Raw genomic sequence first — 15,871 nt, forward strand, 5'->3', positions numbered from 1 at the left:
AAATCTTTAAAAACGGAGTTATCTCATTTTGGAACCAAACTCTTCATATATTTAGATTGACCAAAAATGCGCAATACCACAATCTGACCAATAGGGGCCACAATAAACAACTAAATCAAACGTTAGAACCCGTGTCATTGATATGAGCACCATTAGACAACGTTTTATAACATTTAGTACTGTTTTGTGTCATTTGCTAACAAACAGTCTCGAACATACTTCATACAAAATCCAAATAAATAAGTGCAAACTATGGAATATAAAAATCCTTCTGCGCATTCAATCGTTTTAACCTAAATCTTAATTGTCAAACTTTCCAGGTACAGTTCCATCTGGAAGCAACGCCCCTACATGAATGAACCAATGGTGGACGTGTCCGCATGAGCTCTTTGTGGTCACGTGACTCGCAGTTACACGTAGTTACACGATGAAATAAATGATCTCAGTCTCTTTAATTGAAGCCAATCTGCTGTTTTGGGGGACCGAGCTACAAAGTAGCTTTGATTTACAAATATCAATCATGTCAGGTATGTGACAATACATACATTACACAAACCGGATGAAGTTTAGATATATAATGGACCTCCGTGGCACCTGTTAATAGCTTAATATGTTGTTTAAATAACATGTATGCACACACCTCTATAGGAGGCTTGCGGGGTTTGTTCTGTCCTAAATAGAGCAGAATGTTCATTGTATTGATCATATTCGTATTTCATCAGGTTCATAGGTTACAGTTTTCGTAATTTTGGTTTATGTTTGCATGCATGAGTTGTGAGAATCGGAACTGACATGTGTATTCGCAATGCAGATTTTGTGTTGCTACAAAGCAGTTGTAGGTCTAGACTGTCTGTCATCTTTTGGCAGCAGCATCGTTTCGCAAACATCGCCTCCAAGTTGCCTAAATTCCTGTTGCGAATATTTTTATGGTTGTCTACAACATACAGTTTTTTACAGTTTATTGAATGATTTCTAGTCTAGCATGGGTTTTGCTGATCAACACTACTTTGTGTGTAAATTGAGTGTAGTGTGTAATGCGAATACATGGCTTATGCAACATCGGGGGTTGTAAATTTCGTTGCCTTGATGTTTCATGTGTCAGACCTTCTCAAAGACAGATTTAAGGTTAAAGAGTAGAGCAGATATAACTAATTTAAACATTTATGCATATGTCTTGAAGTTTTAAGCTTTGTATTTTTTATTATTTTAATGAAATAAAATTTGGTCAAGCTTGTCCAAACTTGCTCATTATTACATTAACTCATCTGAACTAATGACTATCATGGTTCTGATTTACATAACACTGCTATATACTCCAATTATATGTAAATGCTGAAGTGTGAGAACAGTAGATATTCAAGACATGTATTGATATGTTAAAAATATTTAAAGGGAGTGCCACCATAGACGTAGAACTCAGTTGTGTTGCACTTTCATTACTTAGCAATATCACGCAAATCAAATTCATTAGACACAGTATGTCAGTCGACGTAATGCTGTTTCGTAACGTTTCCCCATTTCCTTCACAGAACAGGCATTTGTCACCTTAGCCACAAACGATAGCTATGCAAAGGGAGCTATGGTGCTTGGGAAATCCCTTAGGAACCACAAGACTTCCAAAACGCTGGTGGTGCTCATTGGTCCTCATGTGTCAGATCAGTCCAGGTACAAAACGGAGGATATTTAGTTACACTTACAGTATGAGTTGAATGTCATTTCTATTACAAATTTTAATCTTCTTTGCAACTCAGTTGCATATGTTGTCTCACTTTTAAAAGAACAAAATAAAGACGAGCAAGCTTATACTTTAAGCCATACTGTAACGTATGAAAGCTTCTAGTTATTATTCACTAGAAATCTTAATTGCATTTGTTCACTTTCTTTATAAAGTAGAGTTTGGCCTCATTGATCTAAAACCTCATATGGTGCATGTTTATCTGCTAACTTTGAATATGCATAAATGCAGATATATCATCCGTTTTATGCAAAGCTATAAACTGTGGTTGCATTGTGAGTTTTAATAAAATGCAGACCATTCAATTGCAAAGCATTTAATTGATCAACACAACTGTACCGATTCGCAGTTTAATGAGGGATGTTTGCTTGTTCAGACAGAAACACTTCAATTTAGGTGATTAACAGTTTTTCACTTTTTTCATCTTATAAGGTCTGTGCTTCATAAGATCTATGATGAAGTCAGGCTGGTGGATGTGATGGACAGTGGTGACACAGCACATTTGGCCATGATGAAGAGACCTGATCTTGGTGTCACGTTTACCAAACTGCACTGCTGGACACTCACGCACTACTCTAAATGTGTCTTTATGGACGCAGACACGTTGGTGAGTATTACGCACATAAATCAAGTCATTTTACACCATTAATTTAAAGCCGTAGCATTAAACTTAGACTTAAACTTAGCATTAACATGAAACCGCTTCCAGAAAATGTGGCATTCGCAATCCATTACTTCCATTTGTCAATAAATCTGGATATTCCATGAGTAAATACATCAATGTATCGGAAATCAACTGGATCGTGATAACTGTGGAAAATTTTTGGAATTGATAATGAAATTGGTATATGTGTTATACTGGGTATAATTTGCTATGATGTCATGCAGGTTGTATCAAACATAGATGAGCTGTTTGACAGAGAGGAGTTGTCTGCAGCGCCGGATCCAGGCTGGCCCGATTGCTTTAACTCTGGTGTGTTTGTGTTCCGGCCGTCTAATGAAACATACGGCAAACTTCTCCAGTACTGTACAGTGCACGGCAGCTTTGATGGTGAGTTAACCATCATCATTATTCGTTTCTCTGTGTTACACGTTTAATTCAAACTTGTCGTCAGTTTATTTGACATGTTGCTTATTACCATGGAAATAATTTCAGAAAGTTTTATATTATAGTTGCACCTTGGTCTAAATTTTTGGTTTACTGTATTTAAATGTATGGTTTAATTAATTGTCACTAATTTGCTGAATTGTATTTCTAATAAACTTTAAAAAATCGCAAAGTTCAAAGGAAGTTAAATTGAATATATATGTTACTTAAATAAATGTTATTAAATCGCGTTATAAATGAAGTTGAAATAGATTAAAGTCGGCAGTTTTCATTATAAATGATGTATTTTTTTTTATTAATTTGCATTTGTAATCTTTAATCAAAAACGTTAAGCTCCTCCCCCCTCGAAATGACCTCTCTTCACTTGTAGTCATGAGGAATGGCGTGAGGGCGGTTCTGCAATGATTGACAGATTGCATAATGGATTACAAATCTGACTCCATTTTGTTGGCAACGCCCAATTTTTAATCAGTACTCGATAAACGAAATTAAGCCCCTCTCAACATTTTTTTCTCATTTCAGATGTCGTTTCACTCGGGTATAAAAACAGTCGCTACTTCCGTTTCATTATGACTTTAAACTTGATTTTTTTTAATGTTATACTAAATGCAATATTTTAACAGTTCAATATCTTTTAAATGCAAATGTTGGCAAAATATAAGGCAGTGTTTGCACTAAAGTTAATAAGTTGAATAGGTGGCTTTTTTACACTGATAGGTAAATGTGTTTTCTCTGTGTAAAGGGAGTTATATAATGTCCTCAACTGCCTGTGTGTAGCACTGATTTTTTAAAATGAGATTTTAATGATAGAAAAACCTGACCACCCACATACTGTACAATCCAATGCACTTACTGTACTGCCTCGGATGCAACCACGATGCCAAAACATGTGTCTAACGTTCAACAAACTAACAAAAACATCTATTTCATTTTGATTTTGGTGAAATGTAAATAATATAATTACACATTCAAGTGTTCATAAAGCCACAAAATCAACTTTGACAACAAGGGTAGTGGTTTTGGACATACAGGGTCCCTCCTGACAGTGTTGATATGATATTGTGTGACTGCGAAAAAAACACGTCAAAACATGCCTTCACAAACGCTTTTGTAATCCATACAGTATGCATATCTGGATAACCTGGCATTTGTTCACAGCTCATAAAAAATAATAATTTGTGTATCTCTGTGGTGATTTCTGGTCCGTATCTAGTAACCCGTCTAAAACCGTTGTTGATCAAGAAAGTTTGTTCAATAAGTTTACAAACTGCAGTCATCATTCCAGCTCTTTGAAGATGAGCACACGCCCAATATTTTGACATGTGTTCATTTTACACATAGTGTCAGTAATAATCAAACTGCCTCTCCTCATCTGCTTCACTACATTATTCAAGCGAATAAACACAACAGAGCCTCGCAGATATTGCCCAACACAGCTGCTCGAAAATGTTCATAGGCCTAGCAGGAGGAATTTGGCCCAGACTCGCTCCACAAACAAAAACCCATTCAAGGCAAGTCGATTTTTTCTTGTATTTAGGAGCCAAGGGCTATTTTTCTACAGCCACGTCTTGGCAAACTTGTTTGTTAGGCAACTTTTATGGGTTTCGTTTGGCCAACAGGAGGAGAGCATGCAGCTTCATTCGATAAGAAGACAAATGCTTCACACATGCCAGCTGGTAAAGGTGACTGAAAGGAAAATAATTTCTGCGGGCAGTTGGATTCATCACAGATTTTTTTGGCCATGTTTTCATCTCAGCGAGACAGTGGACTCATTCTTGTGGATCTGGCTGTGAGTTTGAACGTGACCGATGAGGAACCAATTAGATTGCAGGATTTTGGGGGTGGGATCTGGTGAGCTCTGGGATGAATTGAGACTGCTCACATTATGGAGACTGAAACCTCTTTAAAACACTGTACATCATGCTTTTGATATTGTACACGAGCCATTAAAGGCTTATTTGGGCTTTTATGTAAATGCTACACAGTATTGTCAAGGGGGGCCAAAGGGAGTCTATTAAGTCTATTTTTACCTGTGGTGGCTTAGAAGTGACCACTCGCTGTCCTCATCTTCAGCCTCATTTCAGCTGCACGTCAATGTTATAATTGTGTGGTAATTTGTAATGATTGCTTTATTTTTAGGGCTAGTTTGTTTGTAGTCATAACAGGGATGACTTGAACTTCTCTTGAGGTCTCATGGCACCCGCTCATACAAAATCCATAGTTGTGTGGCAGTAAAGAACTGAATTTCTATGTTATATATGGCTGTGCCGTAGTATTTATTTGCTAGGACGCTCTGGGGGGTTGCTATGGAGGTTGTTAACTAGCCCACGTCAGAAGTGCCAGCCCTTAAATCCCATGACATTTTTGTCCCATCTGTTATAAATATTAATAGCAAATGTCTCAACAAGCCAAATTGCATACCATGACATAAAATGTAAAATATGTATCTTAGGGGTACGGTGATTGTTTTACGTTACACTATGTTGTCTGTTTACATTGGTTGACCTGCATCAACATATACAATGTTTTAATGTTCATGGACAGTTTTTAGCTTTTACTGCTTTAAAGGGATTATTCACCCAGAAACGAAAATTCTGTCTTCATTTACTCACCTTCAAGTTGTTCCAAACTTTTGGACATTTCTTTGATCTGATGAAATGTTAGCAACTGACATTTCATCCATGACTACCATAGTAGTTCTATCACACACAAAATGAGATATTTTGAAGGATTTAGGAAAGCAAACAGTCCAGGGGTACCTTTCAGTGCCATTTTAATTTTTTCCTGCTATTCAATGATGCCCCAGAAATGTCAGTTGCTAACATTCTTCCAGATATCGCTCTTTGTGTTTAACAGAACAAAGAAATGTATACAGATTTGCAACGACTTGGGGGAGGGTAATTCATGGCTGAAATTTCATTTTGGGTGTATCCATTTGAAGGAATATTATTATTATTCATAATTTACTCACCCTCATCCTATCCTAGGTATAGATGAGAAAACTACACAAGAACCAATAAGATTCATCTTTGAGACACGTTAAGCCGGAATGCCACCAATACGTGTGAAGTTTTCTCATCTATACATGTTTAAAGTCTAATGCCAACACTCAAAATATTTAACAATTTTTACTCAAAACATATTTTTTCGCTTAAGAAGACATTAATTAACCGTATGGATTAGTTTCATGCCACATTTTGGAGCTTCAAACACGCTGATATCTAAAGCCATTACCAAGACGGGAAAAAAGCCAGGACTTATATCAAAATGACTCACATTGTGTCCAGCTGAAGAAAGAAAGTCACATTATGGATTCAATTTCATTTTTGGGTGGACTATTCCTTTAAGACATTCTCTCTCGGCGTTTATCTGCTTTTAATTAATTCTTCATTTTAAATTTGTGTTATAATAACTCAGAGTAAATTTAATTTAGTTTTTTTACATTTTGTTAAAAATACTGTGAAACAATAATAACCATGTACTCAGTATCATGCATTTTATCGAATCCTGAGATCAGAGCATTGTTACACCTCCAAAATGTATGCTTATCTCAGCCACACCACTAACTCCTGGTCTCTGGGTTTTATTCATCAGAAAATATCTCATGTACTGTCCAATAACTTCTCAGTTCAAACTTACAAACCAGCCAAATCACTTCCAGCATTTTTTGGCATCAAGAACACTAATATCTAGAGACAAAGCTGTGTGCTCTCACAGCAGCAATGAGGTCGATTTTCTGTGGGACTTTGAACCCAATGGGCATCTTTCCATTCACTCGGTTATTGCAGTCCTGATGACCCGAGGCCATTATGCGGTTCTGTTCTCATCTTCTGCCAATATCAGCCAACGAGAGACATGTGTGCATTCCTGCACAGTTCAGCTCATCCTTTCAAAATGAACAACTAAAGACCCCAATAATGTTTATTGAGCCACCTGTATAAGGGAAGCGCCGGGAAGGATTCTGAATTCTTCAGTGTTAAACCCGCATGCTTTTTTGTTTTGTCCATGTTGTATTATTTGAGAAGTTTTACTTAATGTAACCTATTGCTTGTGCAGAGTATTAAATAGTATGTTTTTGTGCCATGCACAAGAGCCCTCCTTCCCCCCGGAGTAAATGTTATATTACAAAATGTTATACCACAGAGCATGGAGTTTATCTTTTCATTCTTTAGTTGGTGTGTGTATATTACATTCACATCCTATTCACTTCACACTTTGACTTCAACTTACTTTTTAATCAATTTTCTATTAAAGATTCTTTGAAAAAAATACCTGCCAAGATCTAGGCCTATGTAGTGTAAATTCGATTCTAATTAAATAAAAATTTGTCGTGTCATCTGTGCAACAGGAGGGGACCAAGGAGTCTTAAACGGCTTCTTCTGTGACTGGTCAACTGCTGACATCACCAAACATCTCCCTTTCGTCTATAACATGAGCAGCATAGCAATCTACACTTACCTTCCAGCATTTAAACAGTAAGTAATATTCTGCTTAGCACTTCACAAGTGGCACTGCTAGATATGACGTCGCTGTATCGTTGATGTTGGCCTCTGGTGACCTTCAAGATGGGACGGGACGGTAAGAAGATCCACGCTCGGGTCACATGAAGACTGTACATGCTGTAACATCAGGTTACTTTCGTGAAGGGCTGAAGAAGGAAGAGATACAGAGGAAGGGTATAAGAGCACGAGGGTGGGAATTAACTCTCCTCACAAAATCTCTGGAGAAGTGACATAGACAGACCAAAATGGAAGCTTTTGGGCTGCTTTGATTCACACAGCACGGGGAAAGATACTTCATTTCTAAAACACAGAAAAATACTTGGGATGACATTAGCTAGCATATGACAAAATCTAGGAATTTTCGCCTTGAACAAAAACAGGTGTTCGTATCTGGGTTGTTTTTAGCAGCTAAATGACTACATGAAATAGCAGGTGAATAAACATGAATTAAGGCAAATCTACAGATTTTAGAGATGTTTTTGTTTTTTATATTTTTCCGTTTTCTGAAATGACTTTGAAATGAAAAGATCGTCACCCAGGCAAAACCCATTTAAAGAACCCAGGTTTAAAGAATTAAAGATCCGTGATATGATCTGCACTCATGACGCTAAAGGACTAAAAGAAAACATACCGTATGACGTTTTTTGCTCTAATGTGCTCAGATATGGCGCAAATGCAAAAGTCGTCCACTTCCTGGGGCAGATAAAGCCATGGAGCTACACTTATGACCCCAAACAGAGGAGAGTGCGAGGGGAACTCCAGGAGGCAACCTCTCACCCCAGTTTCCTCGTGGAGTGGTGGATTCTCTACAGTAGTGAAGTCATGCCCATGCTGCTCAGAGCGTATGGAGACCTGCCCTTCCACTCCGGCTGTGAGGTGACACGTCAACAGATATTAACCTTCATACTGTGCACTATAAGCATGAATTTTCCTGGAGATTGGAATGTACAACAGTGAGAGGAAAAACTCTAAAGTAATGCAAACTGGGATATAAAACACTTTTTTTCAATTTATAAATGATCCTTTTATAATGAAAAGAACAAAAAGTTTACCAAATCATTTTTTATACTCTTGATTTCTTTTGTCAACAGGAGAATGTTGCACAGCATGATCTGTCCTCCATGACCTCAGAAGAGCGCAAGCAGAAGTGGGAACAAGGTCAGGCCGACTACATGGGAATGGACTCCTTTGACAACATTCAGAAAAAACTTGATGTTTTCCTAAAATAAAAACAAACTGTCGAAAAGCAATTTAACACCATTAATGCTGACCTACAGAGTAAAATAAAAAAGCATAGACACATACTGTTACAGTCCTTTGGGAAGCAAGTGAGCGCATTCTTTCAGCTATGCAATACTGTCACACTGCGCTAAATCCCTTATTCTTTCTTTTTCATACACTTTGGAGCATTTGTGAGTTGTCAGAATCTCAACCTTCCCAAGCAAATTTTGGGATCTATAACGGGAGTTTTTTTTAGTTTTCGAGTCAACCACCTGCCAGCTTTTTATTTCGCATAGTCACTTTATTGGCACTTTTAGGTCACCTCTGTGAACAAAGTTTAAATTAAGTAATTATGTTTTTCAGGCGTCCCAAGGTCCTGGCCCTTGGTCCATTTCTAAACCAGCCCTCTCCTCTCTCCTACTTCACTTCCTGTCATCTCCCTACTGTACTGAATAGACCACTTCAGATAATGTAAACACTGGTCCAGCAGCGCTTTCATTTTTTATTTTACTTTGCAATCTTATATATATATATATATATATATATATATATATATATATATATATAATAAAATCTTAAAAATATTGGTTTAACATTTTAATTTGGCTATTAATGTTCTGTTGGGTGGACACCAACGTTTTTGTGCGGTGATAAAAAAACGGAAATAGGAAGTTCTTCTGGATCAGCGTTGTTTATTCTTTCCGAGGTCGTCTATAATTTGAGGCAATTTTTTTTTAAATAATATTGTTGTCAACCTCAGCACTTAAAAAATATTCTAAGAAATATTGTTTTAATATTGCCTCCTTTAAACCATATTCATATTTTTTTTACAAATGTTTCCCTAAAATCTATTATCTTTTAGCCATTTTTAAAAACTTTTTTTGTTTTTACCTTGTGTGAATTAAAGCTGATGTTACTGTTTTGTGAACTGTGCATGTTTTCAATTGTTCCTTTCACCTTTTTAATGTATATTTTCTCTGTCTTTTGTATCTCTGTTTCAATTTCATCCAGTGTTACGGGGTCTCCGCGTCCCTCATCTTTAAAATAAAGCCTTTTAAAAAAATCATTTATTTAATTTATTAGCTACAATTTATTATTGTAGATGAAATCCAGTGTACTTTAGAAACCATTCTAACAGTGCAGTAAATACATTTACATCATTAAGTATTACAAAATCAAGCAGGACAATGACTTTGAGCTAAAAAGGACAAATGTGCTGTTTTCTTTACTGTCTCAGGGTTTAGACACATGATTAGATGTTAGCACCGTCACTCCGTGGATCTTGGTGGAACTGCATCCCCACATGCGTTACATATGACGATGAACACAATTGTGTGTGTACTGTACATAAAACATTACAGTTGATAATTAATAATGTATTTGTTTAGGTAAATCATAAAAAAACAGATGTAATAAATTCCTCATTCACCATCGCTCCTCCCCTTCAGAATACATATGCATTTATTTGCATCCTTACATAATTCATGATTAATGAGTATAAGGACCCACCTCCGCGAGGGTTGTCAACAACAGTTGGTCAAGATGGCTGCGCTGGCGGTGGTGAGATGCGCGCTCCTCGTCGCGTTCTCGGTGTTTCTGACGCTCATCCTCGGCTTCGGTCTGCCGTCCGCGCTCAACCTCGTCGCGCGATGCTGCGGCTTCCCGGAGGCAAGCGTCACCGAATGCATAGTGCTCATGTACGCGCTGTTCGTGGTGTACGTGGCCATGCCTCGACTGCCAAGAGGAACTGTGAAGGTACATTACAGCGTGCGCGCACCGCACACATGCATAGAAACTTAAAAAGCGGCGGTATTTAGCAATGTGCACGGAGGCTTCTAAGATATGAATCAGAAATTCATGAATGCAACAATTGTAACAGTTTTTGCATCTGTGCAGAAAACAATATGTGCGAAAGAATGCATTTTCAGGTTTTTTGTGATGAATTGATATTAGATATTTGTTCTTAATGCAATGTCGAATGGCAATTGATAGTGTAAATGCATTGAATTTCAAGTTATGAAATAATCAATAATAAGTCAGCTTGTAAGCTTTTTTTTTAAACTGGCAACTAATTCTCAATGAATTTTGTGTGATGTAGGTCGATGGGAAGGCTGTACTCATCACAGGGTGTGACAGCGGATTTGGACATGCATTGGCTAAGCACCTCCATAAGCTTGGTTTCACAGTGTTTGCGGGTTGTCTTTTAAAGGTAATTCTAGTTGTGCAGAAAATACATTAACATCATTTAGGATTACGAAATCAAGAAGCACAACGCAACGTGTAACGCATTTTGGCTTCTGTTTGACCGCAACTGTGGGAACTTTAAAGGAGGAAACATATTTCACAAGAGTTTTGCTCAATACATTCTTGCATTGTGTCAGAATACCCGCAACTGATCTTCTCCAAAACATTTTCAAAATTACGTATATCATACTTGCCAAGCCGACAAAATAATACGGCATCTTATAATTTCATACCACCGACCCCGTTCCCAGTTTCTCTCAGTTTTTTGTGTTTGTGTCTCGTTAGGATGGAGACGGTGCAAACGTTCTGCAAAATCTTCATTCAGAAAAGCTGAAGGTTGTACAACTGAATGTGTGCAGTGAGGAGCAGATCTCCCAGGCCGTTGAGTTTGTGAAAGCCAACCTGGAATACCCGGAGAAAGGTTATGGTTTATTTTTTCAGGAAAACGATCGGGTCGTTGGAATTTGTTGATGGGGAAATCAAATCTTTTGTTCATATCTTGTGCAGGTCTGTGGGCTGTTGTAAACAACGCTGGTGTCTCAACATTCGGTGAGGTGGAGTTCACGACTATGGACACATACAAGCAGGTTGCAGAAGTAAATCTATGGGGCACCATCAGCATAACCAAAGCCTTTCTGCCTCTCATACGAAGGGCTCAAGGTAAATTTTTTTTAACAGGCTTGACCCAGTTTTTAAGGAGAATCTGTGAGATGCAGGCTAAGGTACACCCACATGACTTTTTTCAGTGGAACACAAAAGAAGATATTTTGAGAAATGTCTCTGTGGTTTTGTGTTCATACAATGGCAGCCACAGTTGTTTGGTAACCAACATTTTCAAAATATCCTATTTTGTGTTCTGCAGAAGTAAGAAAGGTTTTGAAAAACAGGTTTTGAATGATGACTGTAAATAAATTACTTTCCACTTTTTCCACTACTATCTGTTTAAAGATTTACTGAATGTTTGAACAGCGCTTAATAAATGGTTAGCACAAATGGACTTTAGAATTTGTGGCCCATCAAAGATTCACATTTCTCCTCATCAGAATCTTGTCTCGATTTTTCCTTCCAAAATAAATAATTTTTTTCAGACCCATACTGAATCTACACCCAAATAACTTGACGTACTGTATTTCCACAAAATTGGAACTAAATAGTTTTTCTTTAAACGTTTTTATAACTTTGTTCATTTATTTGTTCGCAGGTCGCGTGGTGAACATGGCTAGCATGTACGGCAGAATGGGAAACGCTCTCCGATCCCCCTACTGCGTTTCTAAATACGGAGTGGAGGCTTTTTCGGACTGTCTCAGGTATGAAATGAAGGCGTGGGGCGTCAAAGTGTCTGTCGTCGAGCCTGGAAACTTCATCGTGGCCACAGGCATCCTCACACGTGACATAGTGACGTCAACAGCAGAGAAGATGTGGAAGGAGGCGCCTTCTGGTGTTCAGGAAGATTACGGGAAGGCCCACTTTGATCTGAACATGGCCCTTATGCGCTCGTACTGCAACAGTGGTCAGCGTGAAATAGAGCCTGTTTTAGACGACATCACAGACGCCATCACGTCGAACCGGCCGTACACGCGCTACAACCCGATGGAGCCGCACTGGTGGATCCGCATGGAAGTAATGACCCATCTGCCAGGAGCCATTTCAGACGCACTGTACTTTTAATGACATCTCATATCATGAAGCGATATTATATGCTTTACAACAGCTTTGATTTTGAGAGTTGGAGTGATAAGAATCACAAACAGATTATAAAGAAATCTTCTGGGTTTAGTACAACGGCACCAGTGGCCGGCTGTCAGTTACCACAGACCAGAGGGGTCGCAATACACTCGTATTAAAAATAACTGTGATTGTTGATATTGTGTTAATACTAAACACTTGAAACATATTTTTTTATTTCAAAGACATGGCAATAATATTATCTAGCATCATTCTCAATAGTCATCTAGTGACTAGTGAAAATCTGATATTGTGACAGCCCTTACCACAGAAAATAATTAGTTTGTTTAAAGCTAAATAATAAACAAATATACCATATTTTTAAAAATACACTTATTGGGAACATGTTAAAAGCAGGCAAAGATCTCTGTGGGTGGAAAAATGAATACAAGTAATACACATAACATTGGTATTATTTGTATTTGTGAATAAATATGAAGCTTGTATTCTTATTAGGTTTTATCATTCTTCAGTAAAATTAAAATCCAGTGTGCTGCGTGTTTATTTTAAAAACCTCAAAATTACTCTCTGTGGTACTTCAACAGCAGGCCATAGGTACGGTCTACAAACCTTGCATTGTATTTAAAGGGATAGTTCACCCTGTCATAATTCTGTCATCTTTCACTCACCCTCAAGCTGTTCCAAACCTGTTTAAAGTTGTGACACTGAACACAGAAAGATACTTGCAGTAATGTCAGTAACCAAACAGTTCTGGGGAACTTTTACTATGGGAAAAATGACTATAGTACTCATTAGGGATATAACGATTCCCTCAGCTCGCGATGCACTTCACGATTCTGATCTCACGATGCCATTTAATCCCAGTTTTTTACAGAAAGAGTTGAGGAAAATTAAAAAAATGAACAACTGCCCTTTTATTATTTATAAATTAGTTTTAAAACAAATTCCAAATCAAAACAAAATGAATTAGACAAAAGTATCTTTCATATAAACAAACTAAGACTTTGTCAGGGCTTTTCCTTACTTTGAATTTTTTAAGAAATATCAGGATATCCACATTACCAACTTTGGAGAAAAACAGCGGCTCCGCTTTTCAAAATATGTACTGCGATTTTTATAATGTCTCAACCGACTTGAATCTTCACATATTGTAATCGATTTTCAACCTGCTCATGATGAATCGTTACATCGCTAGTACTCATTGGTGCCCCAGGACTGCGTCACATTCTTCCAAATATCTTCTAGAAAACAGGTTTAGAACAACTTCAGGGTGAGTGGGCCCTAAATGATGGTTTTTGGTTGAACTATCCCTTTGACTGAATATTTCTAATGTATACACTTTGATTCACTTGATATTAATTAATGGTTACACATTTTGGGCATATACACAGAATTTTATTTTGATGTAGTCACACAGACATTTCCGTTATAACCTGCAGTAAAGGTCATAAATAGTGATAAGCAGATTTATATGAAGAGCTGGCTGTTGATATGGCAACGCTGAAAGCCTCAGTGAGTTGATTCAGGATGACCAATGAACAAAAGACGGCGTCTGTGGTTCTGCTACAGAAATGAAGCAAGTGAGGGTTTGACAGGGTGAGCACATCTTCGGTACAGTACACATGTACTTATGTATGTATCAAAGGAGTCCGATATATTCAATTTTATACTGATTTTCTCAGTATCTTTAGCATTATATGAAATTTGGATGCTTGATTTACCTGCTGGAAAAAATAGAACTGTGCCCAAAACACAACAGAACATTTAATGTTTATAATGGGAATTGTATTGGTTTTAATATAAACTGTAATGGTGGTATGCTATCTGGCAGAGGGGAACCGAAAGGATTTTTTTGTGGTGGAAAGCCAATGGTTCATAATGGTATTTTACTGTTATTTTAATGGTATAAAATTTCTGTGATGGGTTCTGTTGTTTTTTCTGAAGGATTCTAATTTTATATAGCAAAAACAGCCAGGGATGCAAAAATGGCTTGCAAATTTGAAGTCAACAAATGAAGTGTCTTTAATTTGTCATGTTTGTAATGACGTGCTCTCATGTTTGGCCAATAGGGGGAGCAGCTGCCACACACTAAAATAGTATTATGAGATTGTCATGAAACTATGAATATGTCATCAGTGTTTGACTGTTGTCTTGAATGAATGGAGGCATTGATATAACGCTTTAATGTGTATTGCTTTAAACCCAAAGCACTTTAGAATCATATGAGGGGGTTTCTCCTCAACCACCACCAGTGTGCAGCATCCACCTGGATGATGCGACGGCAGCCACAGTACACCACGCCAGTGCGCTCACCACATATAGGTGGAGAGGAGAGAGAGTAAACTCAGAGGGTGGTGATTATAAGGCCATGTTTCGACAAGGGCCAGTGGATGGAATCTGGCCAGGACACCGGTGTCACACCCCTTCTCTTTACTAGAAATGCCAATGGATCTTTAATGACTACAGGGAGTCAGGACCTTCTTACTTGATAACCTGTCAATGTGAATTTAATTTGATGTAATTCTCCTAGACTGAATGTGATTAAAATACTACCTACTGATTTGTACACGTTTTGTTTGAGTCGAGAAATCATGGGGGTTACGTGCTGTATTTGGGTCATTTTGATCGTAATGATCACATGACATTTTTACTGTTCTCTACCAGGTCCTTTCCTATAAGTTTTAAACCCTTTCAGTATGACTAAGATATCATTTTGTGTCTGAAGTCATTGTGTTAATTAACTCTTTCCCCGCCAGCCTTATAAAAACAAAAGTTGCCCGCCAGCGTTTTTTAAATATTTTCACTCAATTTTGATGGCTCACAGTACATTTTCTGGAATTAATTTATGAACAAACAATATATCAAATTAAAGAACAGAGTTTGCTTTCAAGCAAAAGAAACGTTATTCTTCTATCTTCATTAGATCTTTTTTTATCACCCCTTAGAACTTTGATTAAACAGCTGAGATAATAAAACATTTTTGGTCAAAGACTCCACCCAGATTACACTCAAAACAATCATTAAAAACAGATAAAATTTATACACTCACCTAAAGGATTATTAGGAACACCTGTTCAATTTCTCATTAATGCAATTATGGTGGCGGTGTAACGGTGTGGGGGATGTTTTCTTGGCACACTTTAGGCCCCTTAGTGCCAATTGGGCATCGTTTAAATGCCACGGCCTGCCTGAGCATCGTTTCTGACCATGTACATCCCTTTATGACCACCATGTACCCATCATCTGATGGCTACTTTCAGCAGGATAATGCACCATGTCACAAAGCTCCAATCATTTCAAATTGGTTTCTTGAACATGACAATGAGTTCACTGTACTAAAATGACCCCCACAGTCACCAGATCTCAACCCAATAG

The 15,871-nt window shown here is 37.6% G+C and overlaps 3 protein-coding genes across 5 annotated transcripts in view; 2 read left to right on the top strand and 1 right to left on the bottom strand.

Moving 5' to 3' along the window:
- Positions 1 to 8,116, bottom strand: part of sugct (succinyl-CoA:glutarate-CoA transferase) — a 92,064-nt gene extending 83,948 nt beyond the window's left edge. Inside the window, exons 1-3 of one of the 2 annotated variants that reach the window (XM_056737795.1) lie at positions 7,977 to 8,030; positions 7,587 to 7,645; positions 7,302 to 7,491 (exon numbers count right to left, since the gene is read on the bottom strand). In XM_056737795.1, coding sequence (XP_056593773.1) covers positions 7,302 to 7,311 — 10 coding nt within the window. In that variant the 5' untranslated portion in view covers positions 7,312 to 7,491; positions 7,587 to 7,645; positions 7,977 to 8,030. Of the gene's footprint in view, positions 1 to 7,301; positions 7,492 to 7,586; positions 7,646 to 7,976 lie in introns of both variants that reach the window. The other variant, XM_056737796.1, reaches the window with a different exon arrangement.
- On the top strand, positions 4 to 9,105 carry gyg1b (glycogenin 1b). 2 transcript variants are annotated; one of them, XM_056737799.1, is made up of 7 exons: positions 4 to 527; positions 1,530 to 1,665; positions 2,168 to 2,342; positions 2,624 to 2,786; positions 7,192 to 7,318; positions 8,008 to 8,318; positions 8,437 to 8,551. In XM_056737799.1, the coding sequence occupies exons 1-6, from the start codon at positions 437 to 439 to the stop codon at positions 8,300 to 8,302; spliced, it is 987 nt and encodes a 328-aa protein (XP_056593777.1). In that variant the 5' UTR covers positions 4 to 436; the 3' UTR covers positions 8,303 to 8,318; positions 8,437 to 8,551. The 2 variants fall into 2 exon arrangements, with proteins under 2 accessions (XP_056593777.1, XP_056593775.1); XM_056737797.1 differs by having other exon boundaries at positions 15 to 527; positions 8,008 to 8,221; positions 8,437 to 9,105.
- A 976-nt stretch (positions 9,106 to 10,081) lies between these two features.
- bdh1 (3-hydroxybutyrate dehydrogenase, type 1) lies at positions 10,082 to 15,062 on the top strand. Its single transcript, XM_056738880.1, has 5 exons — positions 10,082 to 10,321; positions 10,665 to 10,775; positions 11,096 to 11,231; positions 11,318 to 11,470; positions 12,012 to 15,062. Exons 1-5 carry the CDS (start codon positions 10,109 to 10,111, stop codon positions 12,476 to 12,478), a joined length of 1,080 nt encoding a protein of 359 aa, XP_056594858.1. The 5' UTR covers positions 10,082 to 10,108; the 3' UTR covers positions 12,479 to 15,062.
- Positions 15,063 to 15,871: the final 809 nt, after the last annotated feature.

Source organism: Triplophysa dalaica, chromosome 23 (genome assembly GCF_015846415.1).
Source record: "Triplophysa dalaica isolate WHDGS20190420 chromosome 23, ASM1584641v1, whole genome shotgun sequence".
Classification (NCBI taxonomy): domain Eukaryota; kingdom Metazoa; phylum Chordata; class Actinopteri; order Cypriniformes; family Nemacheilidae; genus Triplophysa; species Triplophysa dalaica.

Excerpts from the sequence above, each read along its gene's own strand:
- gyg1b (XM_056737797.1), top strand. The coding sequence starts at position 437 with ATGATCTCAGTCTCTTTAATTGAAGCCAATCTGCTGTTTTGGGGGACC. Across the intron at positions 1,666-2,167 it reads CATGTGTCAGATCAGTCCAG|GTCTGTGCTTCATAAGATCT; the intron begins GTACAAAACGGA and ends TCATCTTATAAG. Across the intron at positions 2,343-2,623 it reads TTATGGACGCAGACACGTTG|GTTGTATCAAACATAGATGA; the intron begins GTGAGTATTACG and ends GATGTCATGCAG.
- bdh1 (XM_056738880.1), top strand. The coding sequence starts at position 10,109 with ATGGCTGCGCTGGCGGTGGTGAGATGCGCGCTCCTCGTCGCGTTCTCG. Across the intron at positions 11,232-11,317 it reads CCTGGAATACCCGGAGAAAG|GTCTGTGGGCTGTTGTAAAC; the intron begins GTTATGGTTTAT and ends TATCTTGTGCAG. Across the intron at positions 11,471-12,011 it reads TCTCATACGAAGGGCTCAAG|GTCGCGTGGTGAACATGGCT; the intron begins GTAAATTTTTTT and ends ATTTGTTCGCAG.